This window comes from Passer montanus, unplaced genomic scaffold, assembly GCF_014805655.1.
Source record: "Passer montanus isolate IOZ18808 unplaced genomic scaffold, ASM1480565v1 scaffold10, whole genome shotgun sequence".
Taxonomy (NCBI): domain Eukaryota; kingdom Metazoa; phylum Chordata; class Aves; order Passeriformes; family Passeridae; genus Passer; species Passer montanus.
Genome location: NW_024356505.1, coordinates 2,442,682 through 2,463,194, shown reverse-complemented (window position 1 = coordinate 2,463,194; position 20,513 = coordinate 2,442,682). Strand labels below are relative to the sequence as shown.

General features: G+C 41.1%; 1 protein-coding gene across 1 annotated transcript in view; it reads left to right on the top strand.

Annotated features, from left to right (window-relative positions):
- Positions 1–16,386, top strand: part of ANO10 (anoctamin 10) — a 124,579-nt gene extending 108,193 nt beyond the window's left edge. Inside the window, exon 13 of the mRNA XM_039711442.1 lies at positions 15,520–16,386. Within this exon, the coding sequence (XP_039567376.1) occupies positions 15,520–15,555 (36 nt within the window). The 3' untranslated portion in view covers positions 15,556–16,386. The remainder of the gene's footprint in view (positions 1–15,519) is intronic.
- The last annotated feature ends 4,127 nt before the right edge of the window (positions 16,387–20,513 follow it).

Here is a 20,513-nt window from a genome sequence, read left to right as displayed (position 1 = left end):
ATTTTACATGCTGTTGGAAGAGCAGGACTGCCCATAACACAGCAGGGATTGCTGGATATTTGTTGAAGAGAAATTCTGTGTTTGAATAGTTTGAAATAAATTGAATAACTAAGGAGGTCTGTTTCTGTGAAAGGGGATGGGGGTTGTTATCAGCATCTTCTTGAGCTGGTGGATTTTTTCAAAAGGTAAGATTAATTTTTATATATAAAAGAGTAGTACATCTGCTAAGTAGATACAGATCTTGTGACTCTTGGTCCTTCCTATTGCTGACTGGAGAAATTCTATTAAATTCATCAGCCTGTCGTTTCTTCTTTGGGGAGATGGAAAGGTATGCTCATAACCCATTCTAGCTAACATTTGGTAACCAGTAGCAAGGTGAATTCCTAATGAAATGAAAGACAGATGGGCTTGGGTTGGTAGAAGTACTGTTGAGTAAACCCAGAATTTAACTGGTCTGCCAGTTGAGAAACTCTTAAGTGGCTAAATTAGACTGGCATGTGGCAAGAACACACCTTTCTTCTGCAGGTGGGACACACCCAGAGCTTCCCTTACTTGTTTTTAACATGGTGATGTTGAAATTACCAGACCAAATCATTAATTAGTTTATCCAGTAACTTCGTCTCTGGGAATGATCTGTCCTGTTGTTTCCATGAGAAGTATTTGAAAGTGTTTGGAGCAACAATTAATGGGAGCAGTTCCTTACTTGCTGTATCAATTAGTTTTAAGCTTATCTCATCAATAGGGAGGATTTTCATATCTGCTTCACAAATGAGATTATTTTTAATGCCACTGTGAATCTTCCAGTTTGTTGCATAAGCATTTAATATAAGAGCATTTATAAGGGTCGTAGTGATTCTGAGCTGTATTTTCTTTTCTATTTTTTCACTGATCAGCAGAAATCGTGAAAGGAGATTCAACCATTCACTAACACAGGACAAAACCCTCTTTTATTTTTAGTCAAACCCCTGCAGATTTCAGAAGAGAGAAAACTTATTTAAGGTGTTATTTATATATTCTTTCCCCAGTGGTATTGGTGATTATTCCCATGTCACAGAAAGATGAAACAAAATCAAGAAGCAAGTTCAGCAGATGGCAATTTCAATGGGATATGTTTCTTTGATCAAAAGTTAATAGGAAGGCAAAATTCTAATATAATTACTTGAAAGTTAGTTATATGAGATTCATACTGAGTAATACAGAATAACATATATAACACATATCAATGCTAATTAGTGTTTAGTATATACTGCCTGCTGAAAACCTCCTTTTCTGGACTGAAGTGTGAATTCCCTATAGTATTATGGTGGCAGTTCCCAAATCTCACAGTTACAAATGAGGAAGGCATTGGGAGGAGAATTTTCAAGGTAGCAAAAAGGAACACATGGAAACCAAAACCTAACAGCCTCCCATTAATATTGTGGATTATTTCCCTTTAAATACAAACTGTTAAAGTGTTCTTTATGAATGCATTTTTCTTTATTTTTTAGATAGATAAATAGATGCAGTATACTGGTACAGAGAGAGAGAATGAGAATCTGGGTGTGTGGATTCTATTCAGGTCCTTGGTAGATGCATTCTTACATTGACTTACTGTAAACCACAGCCTTTGCTGTATTTCCTTACACCACTAATAATTATTGTAATTTCCTATTAGTAGGGGAAATCATGTTGCTATTATTTTAATATGTAAGAGATATTTGCTTTAGTTTATTGAAGATATCTTTTGCTGTAGTTGTGAAAGGTTAATATTTTCGAAAAGCTTTTAACTAATAGCCATGGTTCCTGCAGTTCTGTTGGTCCTGTAATGGTGTGTCTTTACTTTCTGATTGTTTCCAGTGCCAAGAATGAAGCAGGAGCATGTGAGCACTGACATACTATCAAGCGCAAAGTGCAGAAAATGGATTTCTGCAGCTTGTTAATATTTTGCAATTATTTGTCCTGCCCTAGCTTGCATATTTGATTTGCCCTGAAGGATCTCTGGAAATGTGTGTTCACCTTCCATCTTATACCATCACAGAAATTTGCTGTGAATTAGCTAGGTGACTCACTGGATAATATTGACTCACTTTACTGATGCAAAATCATATGATGTTTTCAGCATTTATTTAGAGTCTTTTCACAGCACTTACTGGCATGTTTTTTTAAAATACGGTTAGTTTGACACATGTAACAACTTATTTTATAAAGGTCTTACTATAAAATTTACAAGACAACATATTTTCTCACAAATGGTAATGTTGTGCAGTGTTTCTATAGCAATTGGACAGTTTTAATGTGCTACAGCTAACATCTTGAAGAGAAGTTACTTTACATGTTTGTGTTGAATGCTAGATAATATATTTATTGTGATAGATTGAAGTTGAGGAATAAGAGTGTGATGGTACTGGTGACCCAGGGTATCCAGTAAAAGCACTTTGCAATGTATAAAAAACATTCCAAAGCCAAGGCTTGAGGTCTGATAGAATTAAATTAGTGTGGCAATTTAACATGAATCACAATAGTTAATCCCCCAGTGCATGCTGAAGCTGGCACCATTAGCTCTGATTTCCATTGAAGCAAAAGAAGGAGGTCAGTCTAGAACAGCAGCTGCACTGGAGCTGCTTGTATCTGTTCCACACATTCATTTCTAGGCTTCAGTTTACTGTCTGGCTTTATCCAGCCCATCAAAGCAGAGCCCCAAACAAGGGCTGTGCTGGCATGTAGTGTCCTTCCTTTGGTTCCCACTGCTCCTAAAAGACAGAGCAGAATAATGGGAGTGGGAGGAGGAGTGTGGCTCTCTTCCCACCAGGAAGCTGCCAGCCTCCAGGGCCAGTCTTCTTGGCAGCTTTTCTGCCAGCAAATCTGACCCTTACCCACCTGTGAATTTAGAGGCAGAAGGGAAAGCTTTCTCATTCTGGAGGATTTGAAAGTGAAAATATAAGGGAGAGAGTACAGCTAGGACAGAACAACGGGGCATCCGCAAGGAATAAATAAGGAAAAGAAGTAAAATGCTTTAATAAAGCAAAAATTCGTCAAGAAAATTAAAAAGCAGAAAAAATAAGGAGGAATGTTACCAAGGCATATGAAAATTGACCTACTCTGCATGGAAGGCCTGAATAGACACCAGTTTCACATTGACAAAGCAGAAGAATAAGTGCTGTATGCATATGCATGACCTTTTTTGTAATCATTCAGGTTTTGTTCAGAAGGTAAAAATTTTAATACTAATTTCTAAGCTTAAAAACCACAATGTTATTGAAGAAAGTCTTACAAATGTAGATGTATTTTATATAATACATGTACTCTACCTTTATGTATTGTATTGCCAAAATTTAAATTAACAGAAAGAAACTGGAATTATAGGGTTGGCAAGGCATGAAAATAATAAAATTAAATAGTCAGAAATCATTAATCCATGTTTTTAAACTTCATCCCAAATTCTTTTTCTGTAGTTTCTCAGTTACATAGCATAGGGTGTTCAAAGGCAGATCTCAGAAAGAGAATAAACACTAATACTCAACATATCTACAGGTTGTTTGTCTTTATATTACAGAGCTGCTTAAAATATCTTCTCTCTTCAGACTGAAAATAGTAGCTCTTATACAGCTTTAATTTACTTTTTATTGCAAAAGAGTTTATAAAGCTTTGCAAAGAAATTGCTGATGGTATTAGAGGCAGAAAGGCACAGAACTTTGTGAGGGTCTCTGATACAGTGGAGGTAGCTCTGAAAGGAGGCTGTGGAGGCAGAGCACTTCATCACTTCAAAACAAAGATGGTGAGCAGCAAAGAGGTTTTCTTTCCACTAATGTGTTGGAAAAAGGCAAAATGTATTTTGTTCACTCCTCACACAGGAAGCATATAAAGTCTGGTTTCACTGAAGTAAAAGAGACCTTTGCCATTGCCTTAATGGAAACCAGACCTTTACCCTTTGCCAAGTTGTTCAAAATTGCAATAGCCTTAGCAGGGCAATTCATAAAGATTATAAATATGTAAATATTGCCATACCTATAATTTAGGACTGTGTCAGCTCTTACAACTTCACTCATTTTAAAGAAATGCAGCTATAAACTACCAAACCAACTTTTTACTCTCCTACCTGCTTATTAGACACTCCTTTGTAGTACAGTGAGAGTAATGCTCTGTGTCCAGTTGTGCCCCTTCAATGAAAATGTCACGTTCAGTAAGCTGTATCCTTTTTATACATTTGCATACTGGGGCCAAAACCTCTAAAGTGGCAACATGCAGATATCTAGGATGGGGTGAAAAGCAGGAATAACATTTATCTCCCCATCCTCTTCCTGTGCTTTGTTCAAGAGCTTCCTGAACCAGATCAAACCATAAATCTACTATAACTAATTTGAGTAACTGAATCTATCTGATCAGACACATACTAACTTAAATACAGATTTAAGAGCAAATCAATAGCCTCCAATCAGTTGATACTTATATTTGGCCCAGGGTTTAAGGGAATGCAATTCATTTCTTTCTATGGGTGCATAGTCTTCCCAAGGAGCTGGGAATGTGGCAGGAGGGTATTTGCCTTTTCACAGGAATCTCTGGTGAAGGAAGAAATTCTGTCAGTGGTGCCACTGCTATTTTGTAAGTATTTAAAGACCTATTTGACACACTTTAACAGTCACAGAGTTCATTGCTTCAGAATATTTATAAAATTACTGTAACTGGACATTGTTTACTGGCTCGGTGTTGATTATTTTTCACTAGACTGGAACCAGGCAATCGCAGAGCCCTCACAGGAAATAGTAGAAAACTTGTCTTTGAAGAGAAAAGCAAGAATGAAAATATTACTCAAAATTATATTGTAATAACATATGCTTGGGTCAGGAGACATTCTGCAGGGGAGGAAAACAAAGATTGCCTAGCAGGTCCCTTCACTGCTGGCCTTGGACTCCTTGCCTAATAAACTTTTGAGTAGAATTGAGAATAGTTCTTTACCAAATAATCTAAACATTGACTAGTTTTTCCTACTTTACTGTATTATTTTCTAATACTGTGGTAACAGTTACTTTAGAATTAAACTTACTTTTCATGCTGATACAACAGATAAATAAAGAGGCCAATTCCCTCTTAGAGACAACTCCTCTTCACAGCAGTGGTTACTTTTCCTATGTGTCTGCCCAGCATTGAAGTCTGATTTTTTAACCTGTAGCTTTTACTTCAGATATACTATAAAATTTTCTACTTACATTTTTCAGACATTTGATTTTTCTGGCATTTCCTGATGTATTTGTGAGGCTGAAGTTTCTTGCCTGCCACAAAGAAATGAAAATTTTGTACTTGCAGCATTGTGGCTGCTGTGTGGTAGCAGGACAGAGGACAGCTATGCCCCTTGCAAATCTTTCTACTTGTTTATGTCAGATTTATGTCACAGATGGTAATTTCCAAAGATAATGCCTGAAGTTGGGTTCTTAGTTTCATATCTGGAGGCTGATCTAGATTACCCAGTGAATGTCCTGCATAGAGGAGTAAGCTTCTTATCTTGTTACTTTTTTTATTTGAAACCAAGTTGGGCTCTTTATGACTCCACAAATTAATCCATGTTTTTAAACTTCATCCCAAATTCTTTTTCTGTAGTTTCTCAGTTACATAGCATAGGGTGTTCAAAGGCAGATCTCAGAAAGAGAATAAACACTAATACTCAACACATCTACAGGTTGTTTGTCTTTATATTACAGAGCTGCTTAAAATATCTTCTCTCTTCAGACTGAAAATAGTAGCTGTTATACAGCTTTAATTTGCTTTTTATTGCAAAAGATTTCATAAAGCTTTGCAAAGAAATTGCTGATGGTATTAGAGGCAGAAAGGCACAGAACTTTGTGAGGGTCTCTGATACAGTGGAGGTAGCTCTGAAAGGAGGCTGTGGAGGCAGAGCACTTCATCACTTCAAAACAAAGATGGTGAGCAGCAAAGAGGTTTTCTTTCCACTAATGTGTTGGAAAAAGGCAAAATGTATTTTGTTCACTCCTCACACAGGAAGCATATAAAGTCTGGTTTCACTGAAGTAAAAGAGACCTTTGCCATTGCCTTAATGGAAACCAGACCTTTACCCTTTGCCAAGTTGTTCAAAATTGCAATAGCCTTAGCAGGGCAATTCATAAAGATTATAAATATGTAAATATTGCCATACCTATAATTTAGGACTGTGTCAGCTCTTACAACTTCACTCATTTTAAAGAAATGCAGCTATAAACTACCAAACCAACTTTTTACTCTCCTACCTGCTTATTAGACACTCTTTTGTAGTACAGTGAGAGTAATGCTCTGTGTCCAGTTGTGCCCCTTCAATGAAAATGTCACGTTCAGTAAGCTGTATCCTTTTTATACATTTGCATACTGGGGCCAAAACCTCTAAAGTGGCAACATGCAGATATCTAGGATGGGGTGAAAAGCAGGAATAACATTTATCTCCCCATCCTCTTCCTGTGCTTTGTTCAAGAGCTTCCTGAACCAGATCAAACCATAAATCTACTATAACTAATTTGAGTAACTGAATCTATCTGATCAGACACATACTAACTTAAATACAGATTTAAGAGCAAATCAATAGCCTCTAATCAGTTGATACTTATATTTGGCCCAGGGTTTAAGGGAATGCAATTCATTTCTTTCTATGGGTGCATAGTCTTCCCAAGGAGCTGGGAATGTGGCAGGAGGGTATTTGCCTTTTCACAGGAATCTCTGGTGAAGGAAGAAATTCTGTCAGTGGTGCCACTGCTATTTTGTAAGTATTTAAAGACCTATTTGACACACTTTAACAGTCACAGAGTTCATTGCTTCAGAATATTTATAAAATTACTGTAACTGGACATTGTTTACTGGCTCGGTGTTGATTATATTTCACTAGACTGGAACCAGGCAATCGCAGAGCCCTCACAGGAAGTAGTAGAAAACTTGTCTTTGAAGAGAAAAGCAAGAATGAAAATATTACTCAAAATTATATTGTAATAACATATGCTTGGGTCAGGAGACATTCTGCAGGGGAGGAAAACAAAGATTGCCTAGCAGGTCCCTTCACTGCTGGCCTTGGACTCCTTGCCTATTAAACTTTTGAGTAGAATTGAGAATAGTTCTTTACCAAATAATCTAAACATTGACTAGTTTTTCATACTTTACTGTATTATTTTCTGTGGTAACAGTTACTTTAGAATTAAACTTACTTTTCATGCTGATACAACAGATAAATAAAGAGGCCAATTCCCTCTTAGAGACAACTCCTCTTCACAGCAGTGGTTACTTTTCCTATGTGTCTGCCCAGCATTGAAGTCTGATTTTTTAACCTGTAGCTTTTACTTCAGATATACTATAAAATTTTCTACTTACATTTTTCAGACATTTGATTTTTCTGGCATTTCCTGATGTATTTGTGAGGCTGAAGTTTCTTGCCTGCCACAAAGAAATGAAAATTTTGTACTTGCAGCATTGTGGCTGCTGTGTGGTAGCAGGACAGAGGACAGCTACGCCCCTTGCAAATCTTTCTACTTGTTTATGTCAGATTTATGTCACAGATGGTAATTTCCAAAGATAATGCCTGAAGTTGGGTTCTTAGTTTCATATCTGGAGGCTGATCTAGATTACCCAGTGAATGTCCTGCATAGAGGAGTAAGCTTCTTATCTTGTTACTTGTTTTATTTGAAACCAAGTTGGGCTCTTTATGACTCCACAAATTAGGAAATGTGGAGAGAAATGTGAGCCTGGGGTAAAACTGAGACCAGCTGGGCTTGGGCTGGGGCAAGCCATGCCTTTGTGTCCACTGGCAGAGCAGAGGGTGGGTAAGACTTTAGTAGTGCTTAGATGTTGGGGCTTATGTGCCTGGGGTCCAGGGATAACTAACTTTGTGTTCAGAAAGTAGAGGAATATTTTTTTTTTGGTCTTCTGAGGGTTGAGCATAATTCATTTTGAGAGACTGTCTCTGTTTTTCACACAGTCTGTTCCCTGCTGTTGCATGGATTACAGGGAGACACGTTCATGCTCTTTGAGTTTTCCTTTGCTCATTTTGTGGCATTAAATAGTTTAAACTGGTCTCTTGCCTTTTCTACAATGGATTTGCTAAAGGATGTTGGCAAGACCTGCGGGCTTTGGCCTGTGCAACACCAGAATTGATGCTGTGTGGTCTCCCCTGGCTCTGTGACATGGGTTTATGCACTCGAGGGAGGCTTGTGTCTGTGACCCAGCAGGTTCCTTCCAGCTTTAAGTGGGAAAAAATGGAAGCACAGAGTTAGTCTGAAACATATCTTCTGCAGAAGCTGTAGTGAGCTGTGTATTTTTTCCATCACCCAAGCACGTGGCCACTCAAGCAGTGTGAGGAGGAAGGACTCTCACTGTCCCCCTGCAGTGCCTTCAAGCCCTTGACCCCCACTGCTGGTGTTGCTTCAGAGGCTGTTTGGCTGCTTTCAGCTGTGCCTCCTCAGTCATGAAGCAGAGTGAGTGCAAGGCATGTGAGCTTCAGTGGTAAATTAGGGCAGATTGAGCAGCCTGCTTGTTAGCCAGACTGTTACTGCAGTCACAGAACCACAGAATGGCTCAGTTGGAAGAAACCTCTGGAGATCAGCTTGTCCAACCTCCCAGCTCAGGCAGGAACCCCAGAGCATGCTGCTTAGGCCTCTGTCCAGATGGCATTTGAGTATCTCCAGGGAAGCAGATTACAGTTGCTATAAAGCTAACACAGCTATGTCTGCAGTTAAGCTTCAGTGTCAGCCATACCCATATATTAGGAATTTGTGTCCAGAAGGCTCATTAAACTCTCCAGGTGCTGAGTATTTCTCTTCCAAAGGAGATGCGCCTGCTCAGGGACACCCTGCTTAGTGAATAAGCTTGTTAAACTTCAGAGAGGCAGAATAGTTTGGTTTACTCATTTTCTCTTGATGGTAGCTAGTAATAGCAAGCAGGTAATTAACATCCTCCAAAACCCCTGAGGAAAGGAATTGTATCCTTGCTCTCCTTGAAACCATTAAAGCATCGTTGATGTGCTGTTACCCTAGGGGCATCTGCACCCTGAAATCATAGTGATGTCTGCATGACCCAGGGCACAGAACTAAAGAAATGAGTGCAGGACTGCACAGGCCATCCCTCCCCTTTGAGATGTCACCAAGGTCATGTCACATTGCACATTTTTGCATCATTGCTTTCATAGCCAGTCAATAGTTTCTGGCTCCAAAATCTATTGACCAGCTGCTGATTGGGTGAGAGGTAATTGCATAAGCTGAAGGGGAGAGCATCTCTTGGGCTGGGCTGGCATCCTGGGAGGGTGGTTTTGGCACTCACTCCTCATCAGGCATTCAGATCTTGTTTAACGCTGTATTTATCTGTCACTTGGCAACTGTTTGGCCAGTTATGATAAAAAAAAAGTTATGAAATATGAGCTACACGACAACAAAAACAATGTAAATATTTTGAGGGATGGAATGCATAAGCTATATTCTGAAGAAAATACTATTAGACTGTCTTGTATGACTTCCACTATTCTTCATTTTTGTACTGTCTACTGAACTAAAATAAGGTTCAGCAAAAGGTGACTAATACTGTAAGAATATTGTAACGAGTATTAATTAATACTTTGCAATTTAAATCAGAGACAATCTGAAGTAGATCAGGAAAAAATCCTGGGAAAAAAATGTACTACAAATGGGGTTGCTTTGACTGCTATTCCTCACAGTGCTATTAATCAGGTACAATACTCCAAGGCACAAATTATGTGATTCTGCAAGTTTTCCTGACTCTGCACTTACTAATTTTGCAAACCTATTGTTTCATTAACACTGGCTTTGTACTTGGTATTTTATCTTGAATTAGGCATACAAGAAATTGGAAAGAAGAGATTTTTTTTTCTCTTTCCTGTTACTTTCTGTTTCTTGTAGTGGATCCCACTCTGGGTCTGTGGAGTCCAGGCAAACTTCCTGTCACAATTCCTGTAGAAACAACTGTAAAAATCTAACAACCTGGGAGAGGTCTCAGAAGGTCAGTAGTTCTACTTCCTGCTCAGGATAGGATTGGCACCAAATTTAGACCCCAGAGCTGTGGGAGGGTGGGCTTTCCTGTCAGGTGCTTTGAGGACAGAGACTCCAAAATCTCCCTGGGTCCCTGCTGCAGTGCTTAGTTATCCTTGCAGTGAAATGTTTTCTCTTGGGGCTTTCTTGGCTTATTTTTTAATGACCACTTCTTTTTTTGTTCTCTGGTTGTGCACCCTGGCCAAGACCCTGATTCCATCTTCTTGGTGACCTCCTTGTAGATATTGGCAGGTGTTTCAGGGCATGTGCATCACCTTCCTGCCCATCTTGGATTCCACAGTTAGGCTTGGCAGAGTTGATCAGTGTTCTTCTTATACTGGAGGGCCCAAAACTAGATACAATCTTTCAGGTGTAACCTAGAAGTAAGGAGATCAGTAAATATTCCTCAAAAATTAAAAAAAAAAAAATTGCTTACAGTCCTTGTAAGAGTGACATTTCAGGATTTGTTTCTTTGTTATTTTCCATTTAAAATTATTCTTGCTTTATAAAAAGTCTGTATTTGACTGTTTAATGCTCGTGTGTGGCTTTCCTTTATTGAGAGTGGTTTCCACTGGGTTGCAGCATCACAGGGCCATTGCTCTTGGCTCTGGGAAATGAGGAAGTTGTGAAATTGTTCCTACAAGTCTTTTATCATACTACTGAAGTAGGGGAGAAACTGTATCCTGGAAATCAATAGCTTTCAAGAAGAATGAGGGGTTGTGCAGGATGACTCAACTGAAAATAAGCATTCAGTGTTACATCGTGGCTGTGTGGTCCTGGGATTTATAAACAGGAGTGTACTAGTACAGGGACTGGTTATTACTGCTGTCAAGAAGCATCTGTTACCATCTCCAGCTAAGGAAACAAACATGTTGCTGGAAGAGTGGTCAGAAATGCAGCTTAAAAATAACCCCAAGCCCAGAGTCCTGAAGCGCCGTTCCCTGCAGAGTGTTCAGTGCCATAGACAAAAACCTTGAGGGAAGATTTGTGATTCTAGGTATGAAGTTACCATAACCTTACACCATTATAATCAGTGAGAAAAAATTTACATTAAATAAGCTTTTAAACCTTTACACAGAATAAAATACTACATGTGGAAGAGGCTTTACTGAGTTTTGAAGTGGGTGTTAATTTGCCTCTTCTATAACTGGTTGGTACTTACAGATTAAGCTGATAGAGTTCTTGAGACAGCTCAAGAGCCAAGAAACTGCTATTGTTGTGATTGGACACCATTACAAAACAAGAATTTAATATATATCTGTCATGTTTTCATATTGCTAGAAAGGGGGAAAGATACCATGTACCACTGCTCTTTCTAACTGCTTATGAGCTGTTCCACATGGTGTATACAGGAAAACCAGAAGATAGGGATGCTGATAAAAAACATCTGCTTTCATGTATTCTTATATTTAGTATTAACTATTTACATGTCTGTTCTTCATATGTATGAACTTATGTGTAGTTTGAGCATACCTGTGGAAAAGCACCAGTCCAGTGAGTCAATAGATCCTGGCTTCTTTGGTTTTCACTTTTATATGCTTTCTGTTTTTTTTAAATTGTTTTCCTCAGGTTGTGGTTGAATTGTCAGTTGGCATTAACACACACAGTGGTAAAATTAAGAGTTGTTAGAGGCTGGCTTACCAGGTCCGGGCATAACTGGAAAATAACAGTGTTGTAAGCATCTGACACAGAGATCAGCAAGGGCAGTAAATCAACATTAAACCAGCAAAGGCTGTTAGTGCCTGTTAATGTTAGCTGTCCCACAGAAACCATAAAGGAAAGGTGAGAGTGTTTGATTAGGTTATGAGTGTGTGTGAAACCAGCACTGGGGCAGCAGGAGTGCTGAATTCCCTCTGTTATCCTCTGGTGCAGAGGGAAGGTCACAGATGGATTGGCAAGCTGGGGGTGTGAGGGCAGCTCCTGCCTCTCAGCCCAGGGCAGAAGGAAGCCACATGCTGGGACATGCTGAGTCCTGGCCCAGAGCAGCCCTGCTGGGCAGAGCGAGGGGAGAGCAGCTCTCAGCCCTGGGCAGGGCTTGGAAGGCAGGGTGGGCCAGGCTCCTCCTCGTGCCATGCAGAGACATCCTGCATTTCCAGCAAACCCGTGCCATGCAGAGACATCCTGCATCTCCAGTGAGCCCCGTGCCATGCAGAGACATCCTGCATTTCCAGCGAACGTGTGGCTTGAACCAAGCCCTGGCACTGCCCTGGTAAATTCAGCTCCTTGGGTTTTGCTGTAGTTGACGTCTCTGGTGCTGCTGTGTATTGCTGTTATTTCATAGTTTCAGCAATTTCATCTTGTATTTTGGTATGGTTGGCAGCACTGAATCACATGTTTAGGCCTCCATAGCCCCTCTAACTGGAGAACTACCACAGCCATACCCTGTACACTGAAGTTGGTGTTTCTGGAGCCTGATTTCCATGCTCGGTATACAACTCTGTTTGTGGTGTGGAAGTATCTGTCCTGTTTTAATAAAGTCCTTTCAGAAAATTTAATGTTAAAATATAGGAAAATCTAAGTAATTGCTAAAGCCTATTTGTAAACCACATTAAAGGGGTTTTGCTATTTCTCCTGGAAGTACTGTCTAATTATATTACATGGGATTTACAAGGAAATTTAAACTTAATAAAATGGAAATAGCAAATCTATTGAATTACAGCAGATAAATATTTAGAGCATTTCCTAATGGTAGAGTTTTAGGATAAACAACACTGTAGCCCACTAAAATTAATACCAGTTTAAACACATTTCACTCATGTATTGCATGCATAGGCTGCTGTTGCTAGGGGTGCTGCATAAAACAGAGCATTAAGTATAAACCTTTCACTAGTAACTCTCTCAGCTGATAATAAATGAGGAATGGCTTCTTGAGCCAACTCATTTCTGAACTGTGCCTCTTATTAGTTCACAGAGGCTTTTAATACCCCACAAATGAGTGGGCTTTGTCATTATGTATCTAGTAGGTTTAACAAATAGATCCATTTTTAATACCTCTTTTCCATATTTTTAAAATACCTCTTAAAACTGACAAAGAAATGTCTTTTTGAGGGAAGAGCAGTTAACTCAGCCCCACAGGTTTCCCAATGAACCTGTTGGGGCTGTCAGGGGAAAAGTGATCTTAAAAGGTACCTCATCAGTTCCCTTTCTCAGCAATAAATTTTAAAAATACACTCCCTTTCCCATATATTGTCTTAGAGAAATATTTTCCCATTGAGCAGGAATATTGACTTTCACAGTAAAAAAGAAAGAAAATTTAAAAATTTTTCAGCCTGAACTTGGCAAAGAATGTCTCTGTTTAAGGGTACCACCACATGTTGCTTGCCCAAGTGATAGCTCTTGGGGGAGCCTGCTGCTGCCAAACACATTTTGGTATTAGAAACTATAAAGAAGAAAAATACACAGCTCTTGGGGTTCTCACGTGGCTTATGATTCATTTCCTGAAATATGTGTATGACTGCATTTGGACTGATTTGCCCAGCCCTTGTGTGCCATGGCAGCATGTGAAGCTATTTTAAGAGGTTTTTCTACTCTCTGGCCCGCTCAAGAAGCTGGGATATTTGTTTGTTCACATCATGTATTTTAAATATGATAGCATAAGATTGCCAGCAGAAGACAATCCTAGTTTAAGATTAGCTCAGTTAAAATTAGGAGGGTCTTCAAAAATAAATAAGTGGTCCATCTTGTATTGTACAGAGTTTTTTGACAGATTACATTTAGTCATCATTAGCACTCGTGCTTGGTTTTTTTCCAGACTTTGGCAAGCCCTGCAGAGATCAGAGAATAAAAATACCTTTCCAGTCTTCTGCAATCCTCATCAATCCCCATACAATTACACCAGCACTCAGAATTTACGAAAATCATTCTAAAATAAGAGAGTGTTTGTATTTGATGGATCAGGCACTGAATGAAGGTGCTGTCTTCTGTGTCTATGTTTTTGTGATAGGAGAAAAAGTCACTTTAATTAAAGATGCTGTAGTTTTATTCAGACATTTATTTCAATAAGTGAATCAGGATGTAGAAGAGGAATCTATCTGTATTCCAGCCTTTAGCTGTGGCTTTTTTCCCTGCACTGTTGCTATGGAGAAGCATATAAATATTTGTATCACAAACTAATTTTACTTCACTTATAGATGGCATGGAAATACAGATAAAAATGGTAAAGAAAAGTTCTTGTAGGTGTGTTTTAGCATTCAGAGTAGTGTTTTGGAATGGGTTCAGGCCCAGACTAGCAGCAAAGAAGAGGTAGAAGGTTCTGTTTTGAAGCATCTGACATCTTTGTGTCCCATGTTGTGGGATAGAAACTGAATGATAGTGTACTCTTCGTTTGCAGCTTTGTCTTCTCCAATTTTGTTATAGCATTTTTAGGTACTTCACTTTCTAATAGCCCATATGTCAAGGGCCATTTTTATGAGATGAAATACAAATGTAAAAAGAAACAACTTCAGCTCAGTAGTACACGTCCGTCCTCCACGGGGGGAATGACACAGAACCCACACAGCAGCTTAGGAGTTGAAACCTGCATAAGTTGTTTCTTTATATGATCACTCACATTTTTTCATGTGCAGCCTTTTATTTTCCTTCTCTGCCAAATTGCCTCCAAGGAGGCAGTGATGCTGGGCATGAGTGAATTGCAGCAGTGCTGTGCATCTCCTTGCCTCTGCTCCTCCGCCTGTCCTTTGGGCTGGTCTCCCTCTCGTCTCCTTCCTGAGACTGTTGTCTCTGTCTTTCTTCTTTGGGGGACTTCAGTCACTCTGACTATTCTAGGTGTATCAGGGTGGTTCCAGCCTTCCAGACATTGCCAGGCCCTTGGCTGACAATCCCCAGGTGGTGTGTGAGAGATGCCGTCAGCACAGTTTAAACTCTTTCTTGTTGGCTCTGTAAATTCTGCGTTATGAAACATTCTCTTTAGCAAGAAGCTTCACAGAGTGGCTCTGTTTTCTTTTACTCAGCAGATATTTTCATCACCTGGGATTGTTATCCTGGTTTCACATGGTGACACGTCTCTGGTGACATCCTGGGTTAATGAAAACAAAACTGGTTATCAACAGGATTGGAAATAACATGTATCACCAGAGCAGTCTGCTACCTCCTTCTTATATCACAGGATGGTTTTATTTAATTCCAGAACAACAACAGAAATACTGAATAACAGTTAACAGATTGTTGCAATGGGAAGTGGAGGCAGCAGTTTGTCAGTTCACTGACCTTCTGAGATGAGCTTAAAAGCCTAAATATTTAGGGCTAAATGACTTTCACATAAGGCATTATTCATCACAAAAATAATTAATTAACATACAAACTGCATTGCCATTTGATGAGTGTTTTGGTGGACAAAAGTAATATCTCTGTTAAAATCGTGTATTTTGTAAAAATCAGGCATGACAGACTGGTGGGTTTTGTTTTTAAATGCTCAAGCTCTTTTTTTTGTGTGGTTTTATTAGTCAGCTGGATTCTGGAGTGTCCTGTTGGGCTCTAGCTGGTTTGTTAATTCCTGCTGCTGCTGTACTGAGCTTCTCTCTCCGTTCCTCTCTCCTGGCAGCAAATGCAGCTGGCGGCGGAGTCGCTGAAGGAGTAAACACGGAGGAATGAGGATGACTAAGGCGGTCACAAGCGAGGCGGAGCCAGCGTTTGCGGTCATGGGTGGCGCTCGGGGTGCACCCTCCACCATCGACTGAGTAGGTGGCACCTGCTTACATGAAACTTGGTAAATCATCTTTGCCTGACACTGTAAAAACTGTATTTTCCCCTGCTCTCTTTGTTTCTCGTACGCAATTGCTTGTGAAGGTAACACCAAATAAAGCACTCCAGCTTATGCCAGGTCTGGATAAAATCTGCCAGACTCCCTGTGCTTTGAGTGATTGAAAACAGATCCTGTGAGGAAGCATCCAGAAGCTCACTAGAATTTTCAGCTGCAACTTTCTAAAGGGGAAAAAAAAGCAGACTATTATTTAATTTACTCTCCCTTTATGGTTATTGCCCCTTTTGTTCCTTCATTACAATAGTTAATCAATCCTCTATTATTTCAAAGATTTGCTTATTAGCTACTGCTTGTCCACAGCAAATTCATTTAAGTATGTTATACATTTCATAGGGAACAACAATGTATTTCATAATGTGATCTGAGAAATGGTTGAACATAAATGTTTATAGAGTATGTATTATATACTCCTGTTTGCTAGGTCTCTAAATAGGTCCCAGCTAAAATCTTTCAAAAGCTAGGTAAAAAAAAAAAATAGTAGGGAACAGATTGCTGATTGGTGATTTATGAAGCATATTTATTTTCTAATTTATATTGGATTTTGGTATCACTCCCCTGGATTCTGAACTGCAGTATTGTATGAATGGATGTTCTGGTTAAATGAACTAACAGTAAATACTTCAATTAAAGTTGATACTTGATACACCAGTACTTGTGTTTGTAGTGAATATCTGATTTGGTTTTCCTTGCATTTCACAAAAAGGTAGCTGTCCTAATGTTTCATTGTTTCCTGACAGTAACAGGACAAAATCTACAGTGTTTGCTCCTGTGTCCTTGAGACAGTTTATTTTTGGCTGCTGTGATGTTCAGTTTCAGTAGCTGTAGCTGTATGTGGTACTTGCTGGAATTTTGTTCACAAAAGTCTGCTGCTGCCATAATTAAGGTGTTTGCCTACTTTGCACATTTCAGATTTCTGCCACTGGGCTTCCACAGCAGAGTAATATAACTAAGCCAAAATAATATGTTTTGTCTGGAGCTAAAAAATAGGATTTCTCAGGCTCTGCAGGTGTGACCCAGTAAGAAATGACTGTTCTCCTGGGAAAGGAGCAAACCTGTGCTATGGCTACTCTGTTCCTGCTTCTCCCACTGTTAGTTCCCCACGCTGCTGCTGTTTCAGGGGTATCTCATGGGCTGCTGCTTTCACAGCCTGTTCCTGAAGCAGTGGCAGGGCTGTGGCTGCACGTGCTCTGCCCTGAGGATCTCTGAGGGAAGCATGTTACCCTTCCTGTAGTGCTGTAGAGATCCCAAAACCAAATCGTTTTTTTAGAAGGGGACCAGTGTTCTCCAGGAAAACTCCCCATCTTTGCAGTCTCCTGCCCACTTTGATCTGAAGTAGCTCATGTTTCTTCAAGTTTAACTGCCTGGTCAGTGTTTTTGAGTGAGCAGTTCCAGAGAAGAAAAATGTATGGGATAGGTTCCTGTTGGAGTATGTTCTTGTGACCTTGAAGGAATTCTGAAGGAATTCTGCTGGTCTGCTAATGGATGGTGGTCTGAGAGCATGAAGTTGTTGTGTTCCACTGATGGCAGCTGTGTCAGATGTCTGGAATAACTTCCTAAGATGGGTTAGAAAAGGAATCGTGTGTCAACTGTGATCAGGTGAAACAAGTAAGTCACCTTCTGCAAAACTGATTTTCCTTGTGGGATGCATTTCTTTTGTTTTCTGTGGATTGACAGGAAAATCTCTAGTGAGGTGTAGGCACCCAGTGGCTTCAGTAATGTTGGCTGTTGCCTTTGTCTTGGGCAAATCCCTCCACTTCTGCTCAGTTTCCTTATCTAGAAACAGGGATAATAATACTGTTCTTAGGTGTCTTCTCCACCAAAAGTGAGGAGGTGTGGAGGGATTCTGACCTTCCATGGTGTGAGAAGTATGGGACTCCTTTGTTTTATAGGGATTAAAGTTTGTTCCACATACTGGAAGAACTCTTGTTTTACAGATACTGCATGGTCACAAGAGAGACTGTTTCTGTCCTAAAACACACACTTTAACCTGCTGAGAAACGTTCCTTCATAGTGCCAAGTAGTATTTTGTCACTGAACTGAAATTTAGCTCTTACTCCTCTGTATGCAGCTCTTTGTCCTTTCACTGGGGAGGGGTTCCTATGTTTCATACTGTCTGGTGTACTGTAGTCTTTTGTGCTTTTTATGCATTCATGGTGGCATCTATTTTCATTTCTCATTTGAGAGAAAAAACTCTTTCTGTCTCTGCTCCTGAATGTGTTGTTTCCTTTCTGGTATAGGTGCACCTGTAAAAATTGTGGGATGCCAGGGATGAAACTCACTGACCAAAATCAGTTGTCAGGTGACAATGTCAGAAATAGTAAGACATTTATCAGTAGCTGCCATTCACAAGGTATGGAATCTGAATGTCCGTCCCCAGGTCCAGGCAGGGTCCCTTACCCAGCTGAGAGCCTCACAGCTCTAGACAGCCGTGGCTCTGGGCCCTGCAGGAGTGCAGGCCACCAGACAGGGGGGTGTGGCAGCTCTGCCAGTGCCTAAGCCTTAAAATAAGTTCATCTCTGGTCTCAAGCTTCAGGGAAAAACCAAGCATGAGGCTGGAGCATCCTGTTTGGGAAGATGGCTGTGTGGGAGACGCCCGTATCTGTCTGTTCAGACTTGGATTTTATAAATCTCCTTAGCAGCAGCAATAACAATCCACGAAAGCTGTTCTTAAGAAGGGCACTCACAAACCACTTGCTGGTGGTACAAGAGTTCTCTCATCAGGCACCCTGTGAGTGCAAGTCTAATTGTGTGGCCCAGAGGGATCTGCTGACTCAAGGTATCTGCTGAGGAGAACAGCAGAGCAGAACACTCATTACATGGAAAGGTTCCTCTGTAAGCAGGCAAGCAGTTACAGATATTTTAGCCTACCTGGGCCTGAGGAAATTGATCTTGACTCTCATTCAGAGAAATCTGAGTTTACTTCCTTATTCATGTAAGCAAAGCCCCTGGGAACAATGCTGACTACTGTGATGTGCTTTCTTCAGGAAAGCTCTGCCATGCCTCACCCAGTGCCAGGCCAGGGCTGACAGCAGGGCCTGGTGACTCAGAGCCAGCCCCGGAGGCTGGTGCTGAGAGAGGAGGCTCCCCCTGCACCCCAGCGCTTGAGACAAAGCGCTGTGGTGATGGCCTCTGTCATCACTGGCATCATGAGGGCAGCGCTGGGCCTGTCCCAGGCTGAGGGCATGTGGCACACAAATGCCCGGAGAGAAAACCAGATCCTGCCTCCCCTGCTCTGTATTTCTCAAGAGAGAGCAGTGAGAGGGAGGAAAGAGGAAGATGTTACACAAGGGCCTGCTGAAATGAGCTCCTGAGATGAATCATCTGAGAGCCCGATGAAGTCTGTGTTACCTTTCTGTGCTTCTCAGGCCCTATACTTGCATTTTTCTTACAACATAATTCTTCCATCAGATCTGAAAATAGAGGTTATCTCATTCTTTATGCCGTGTAATAAGACTACATCTCTAATACCGGGTTCTTGACTTCCAGAAATTTATGTCATTTGCAATACAGGCAGATGGGCCAAACTGATTCATCTTACAATTAAAAAAAAATAAATAAATAGCCAGAGCCTGTGGTACAGGGAGGGAGCAGGCTAAGACAACTGCAGAGACACTGCTCTGGAGAAGGGCAATCCAGCAGTCCCTCTAAACACCATATGGATGTGAGGGAGCCTGGCTGGCTGCTTGCAGTCAGCAACTCAACAAGTGAGTCATTGCTACACTTTCCCAAGTACAGTCACATCAAGGTGTTACTGCTCAAACACCTTTTACTGAAAGCAAGTCATCATTTGGAATTAATGACAAACAAATCAATTCTGATTTATTCACGTAAGCTTAACCATGGGAAAGGCTAACAGGGTGGCTGGGTTGTCTCTGATGTTTGGGGACATTCCAGCTTGCCCCCGTTCCCTATTTATTGCTAGGCAGCTGCTGAAAAATCCTTAAAACAAATCTGACATGAAAAGTATCTGTCCTGCACCTACCAGCTACTGAGATGTTACTGCTTGGCCTTGCATTACACGATGTGTTACACCTTTCCCATCTCAGTCACAGTCACAGCCCTGCAAATTCCTTGGCCACTCCTTTCCTGCTATGCCTGCACCCCGTTCTGCAGTGACCAGGGTGGGAAGCTCCTCAGACAGGGCAAGGTCCCAGCTGCACAAGCCCGCAGGTGCAGCTCTGCACAAGTGCCCCGGCCTAAAGCAGGGGTCACTTAATGCCACGAGTTCACAGAACCTGTTCCGTGCCCCTGCTCCCTGTGTCCGTACCTGCCCTGGCTGTTACACTTTGTGCTCCAGGAGCACTTAAATCACTGCAGTGTTGTGTGAGCTGCTCCAACAGACCCCTCTGAGGGACAAGGAGCCAGCAGGCAGCCTGCTCCCGGGCAGCCCCGTGCACCTCGCTGCAGCACTGGTGGGGCAGAGGGGGCTGGCCCTGCTGCCCCGCTCTCCTTTTACCATTACCCGCTTTACCTTATAAAGAACCGTGCTCTGGAGTTCTGCCTGAGGAACAGCTCCCTCAGCCTTGAGACAAAACACTCAGCAGATGATACTGTGACAATTGTTAAGCCCAAATGAAGGCGTTTGATCACTTCAAGAGTTACTGCCAGGTGACACCTGGATGTGCATCCACACCCCAAGCCGGGCTCTCCCAAGGCAAGGCCCAGCTGTTCCCAGCTGTTCCCAGCTGCTGCAGCGCAGGGGGGCCTGGAGCCTGTGCTGCCCTCACAGACCCAGCGCCAGGACACACAAACCCCATCCACGTGCAAGTCACCGC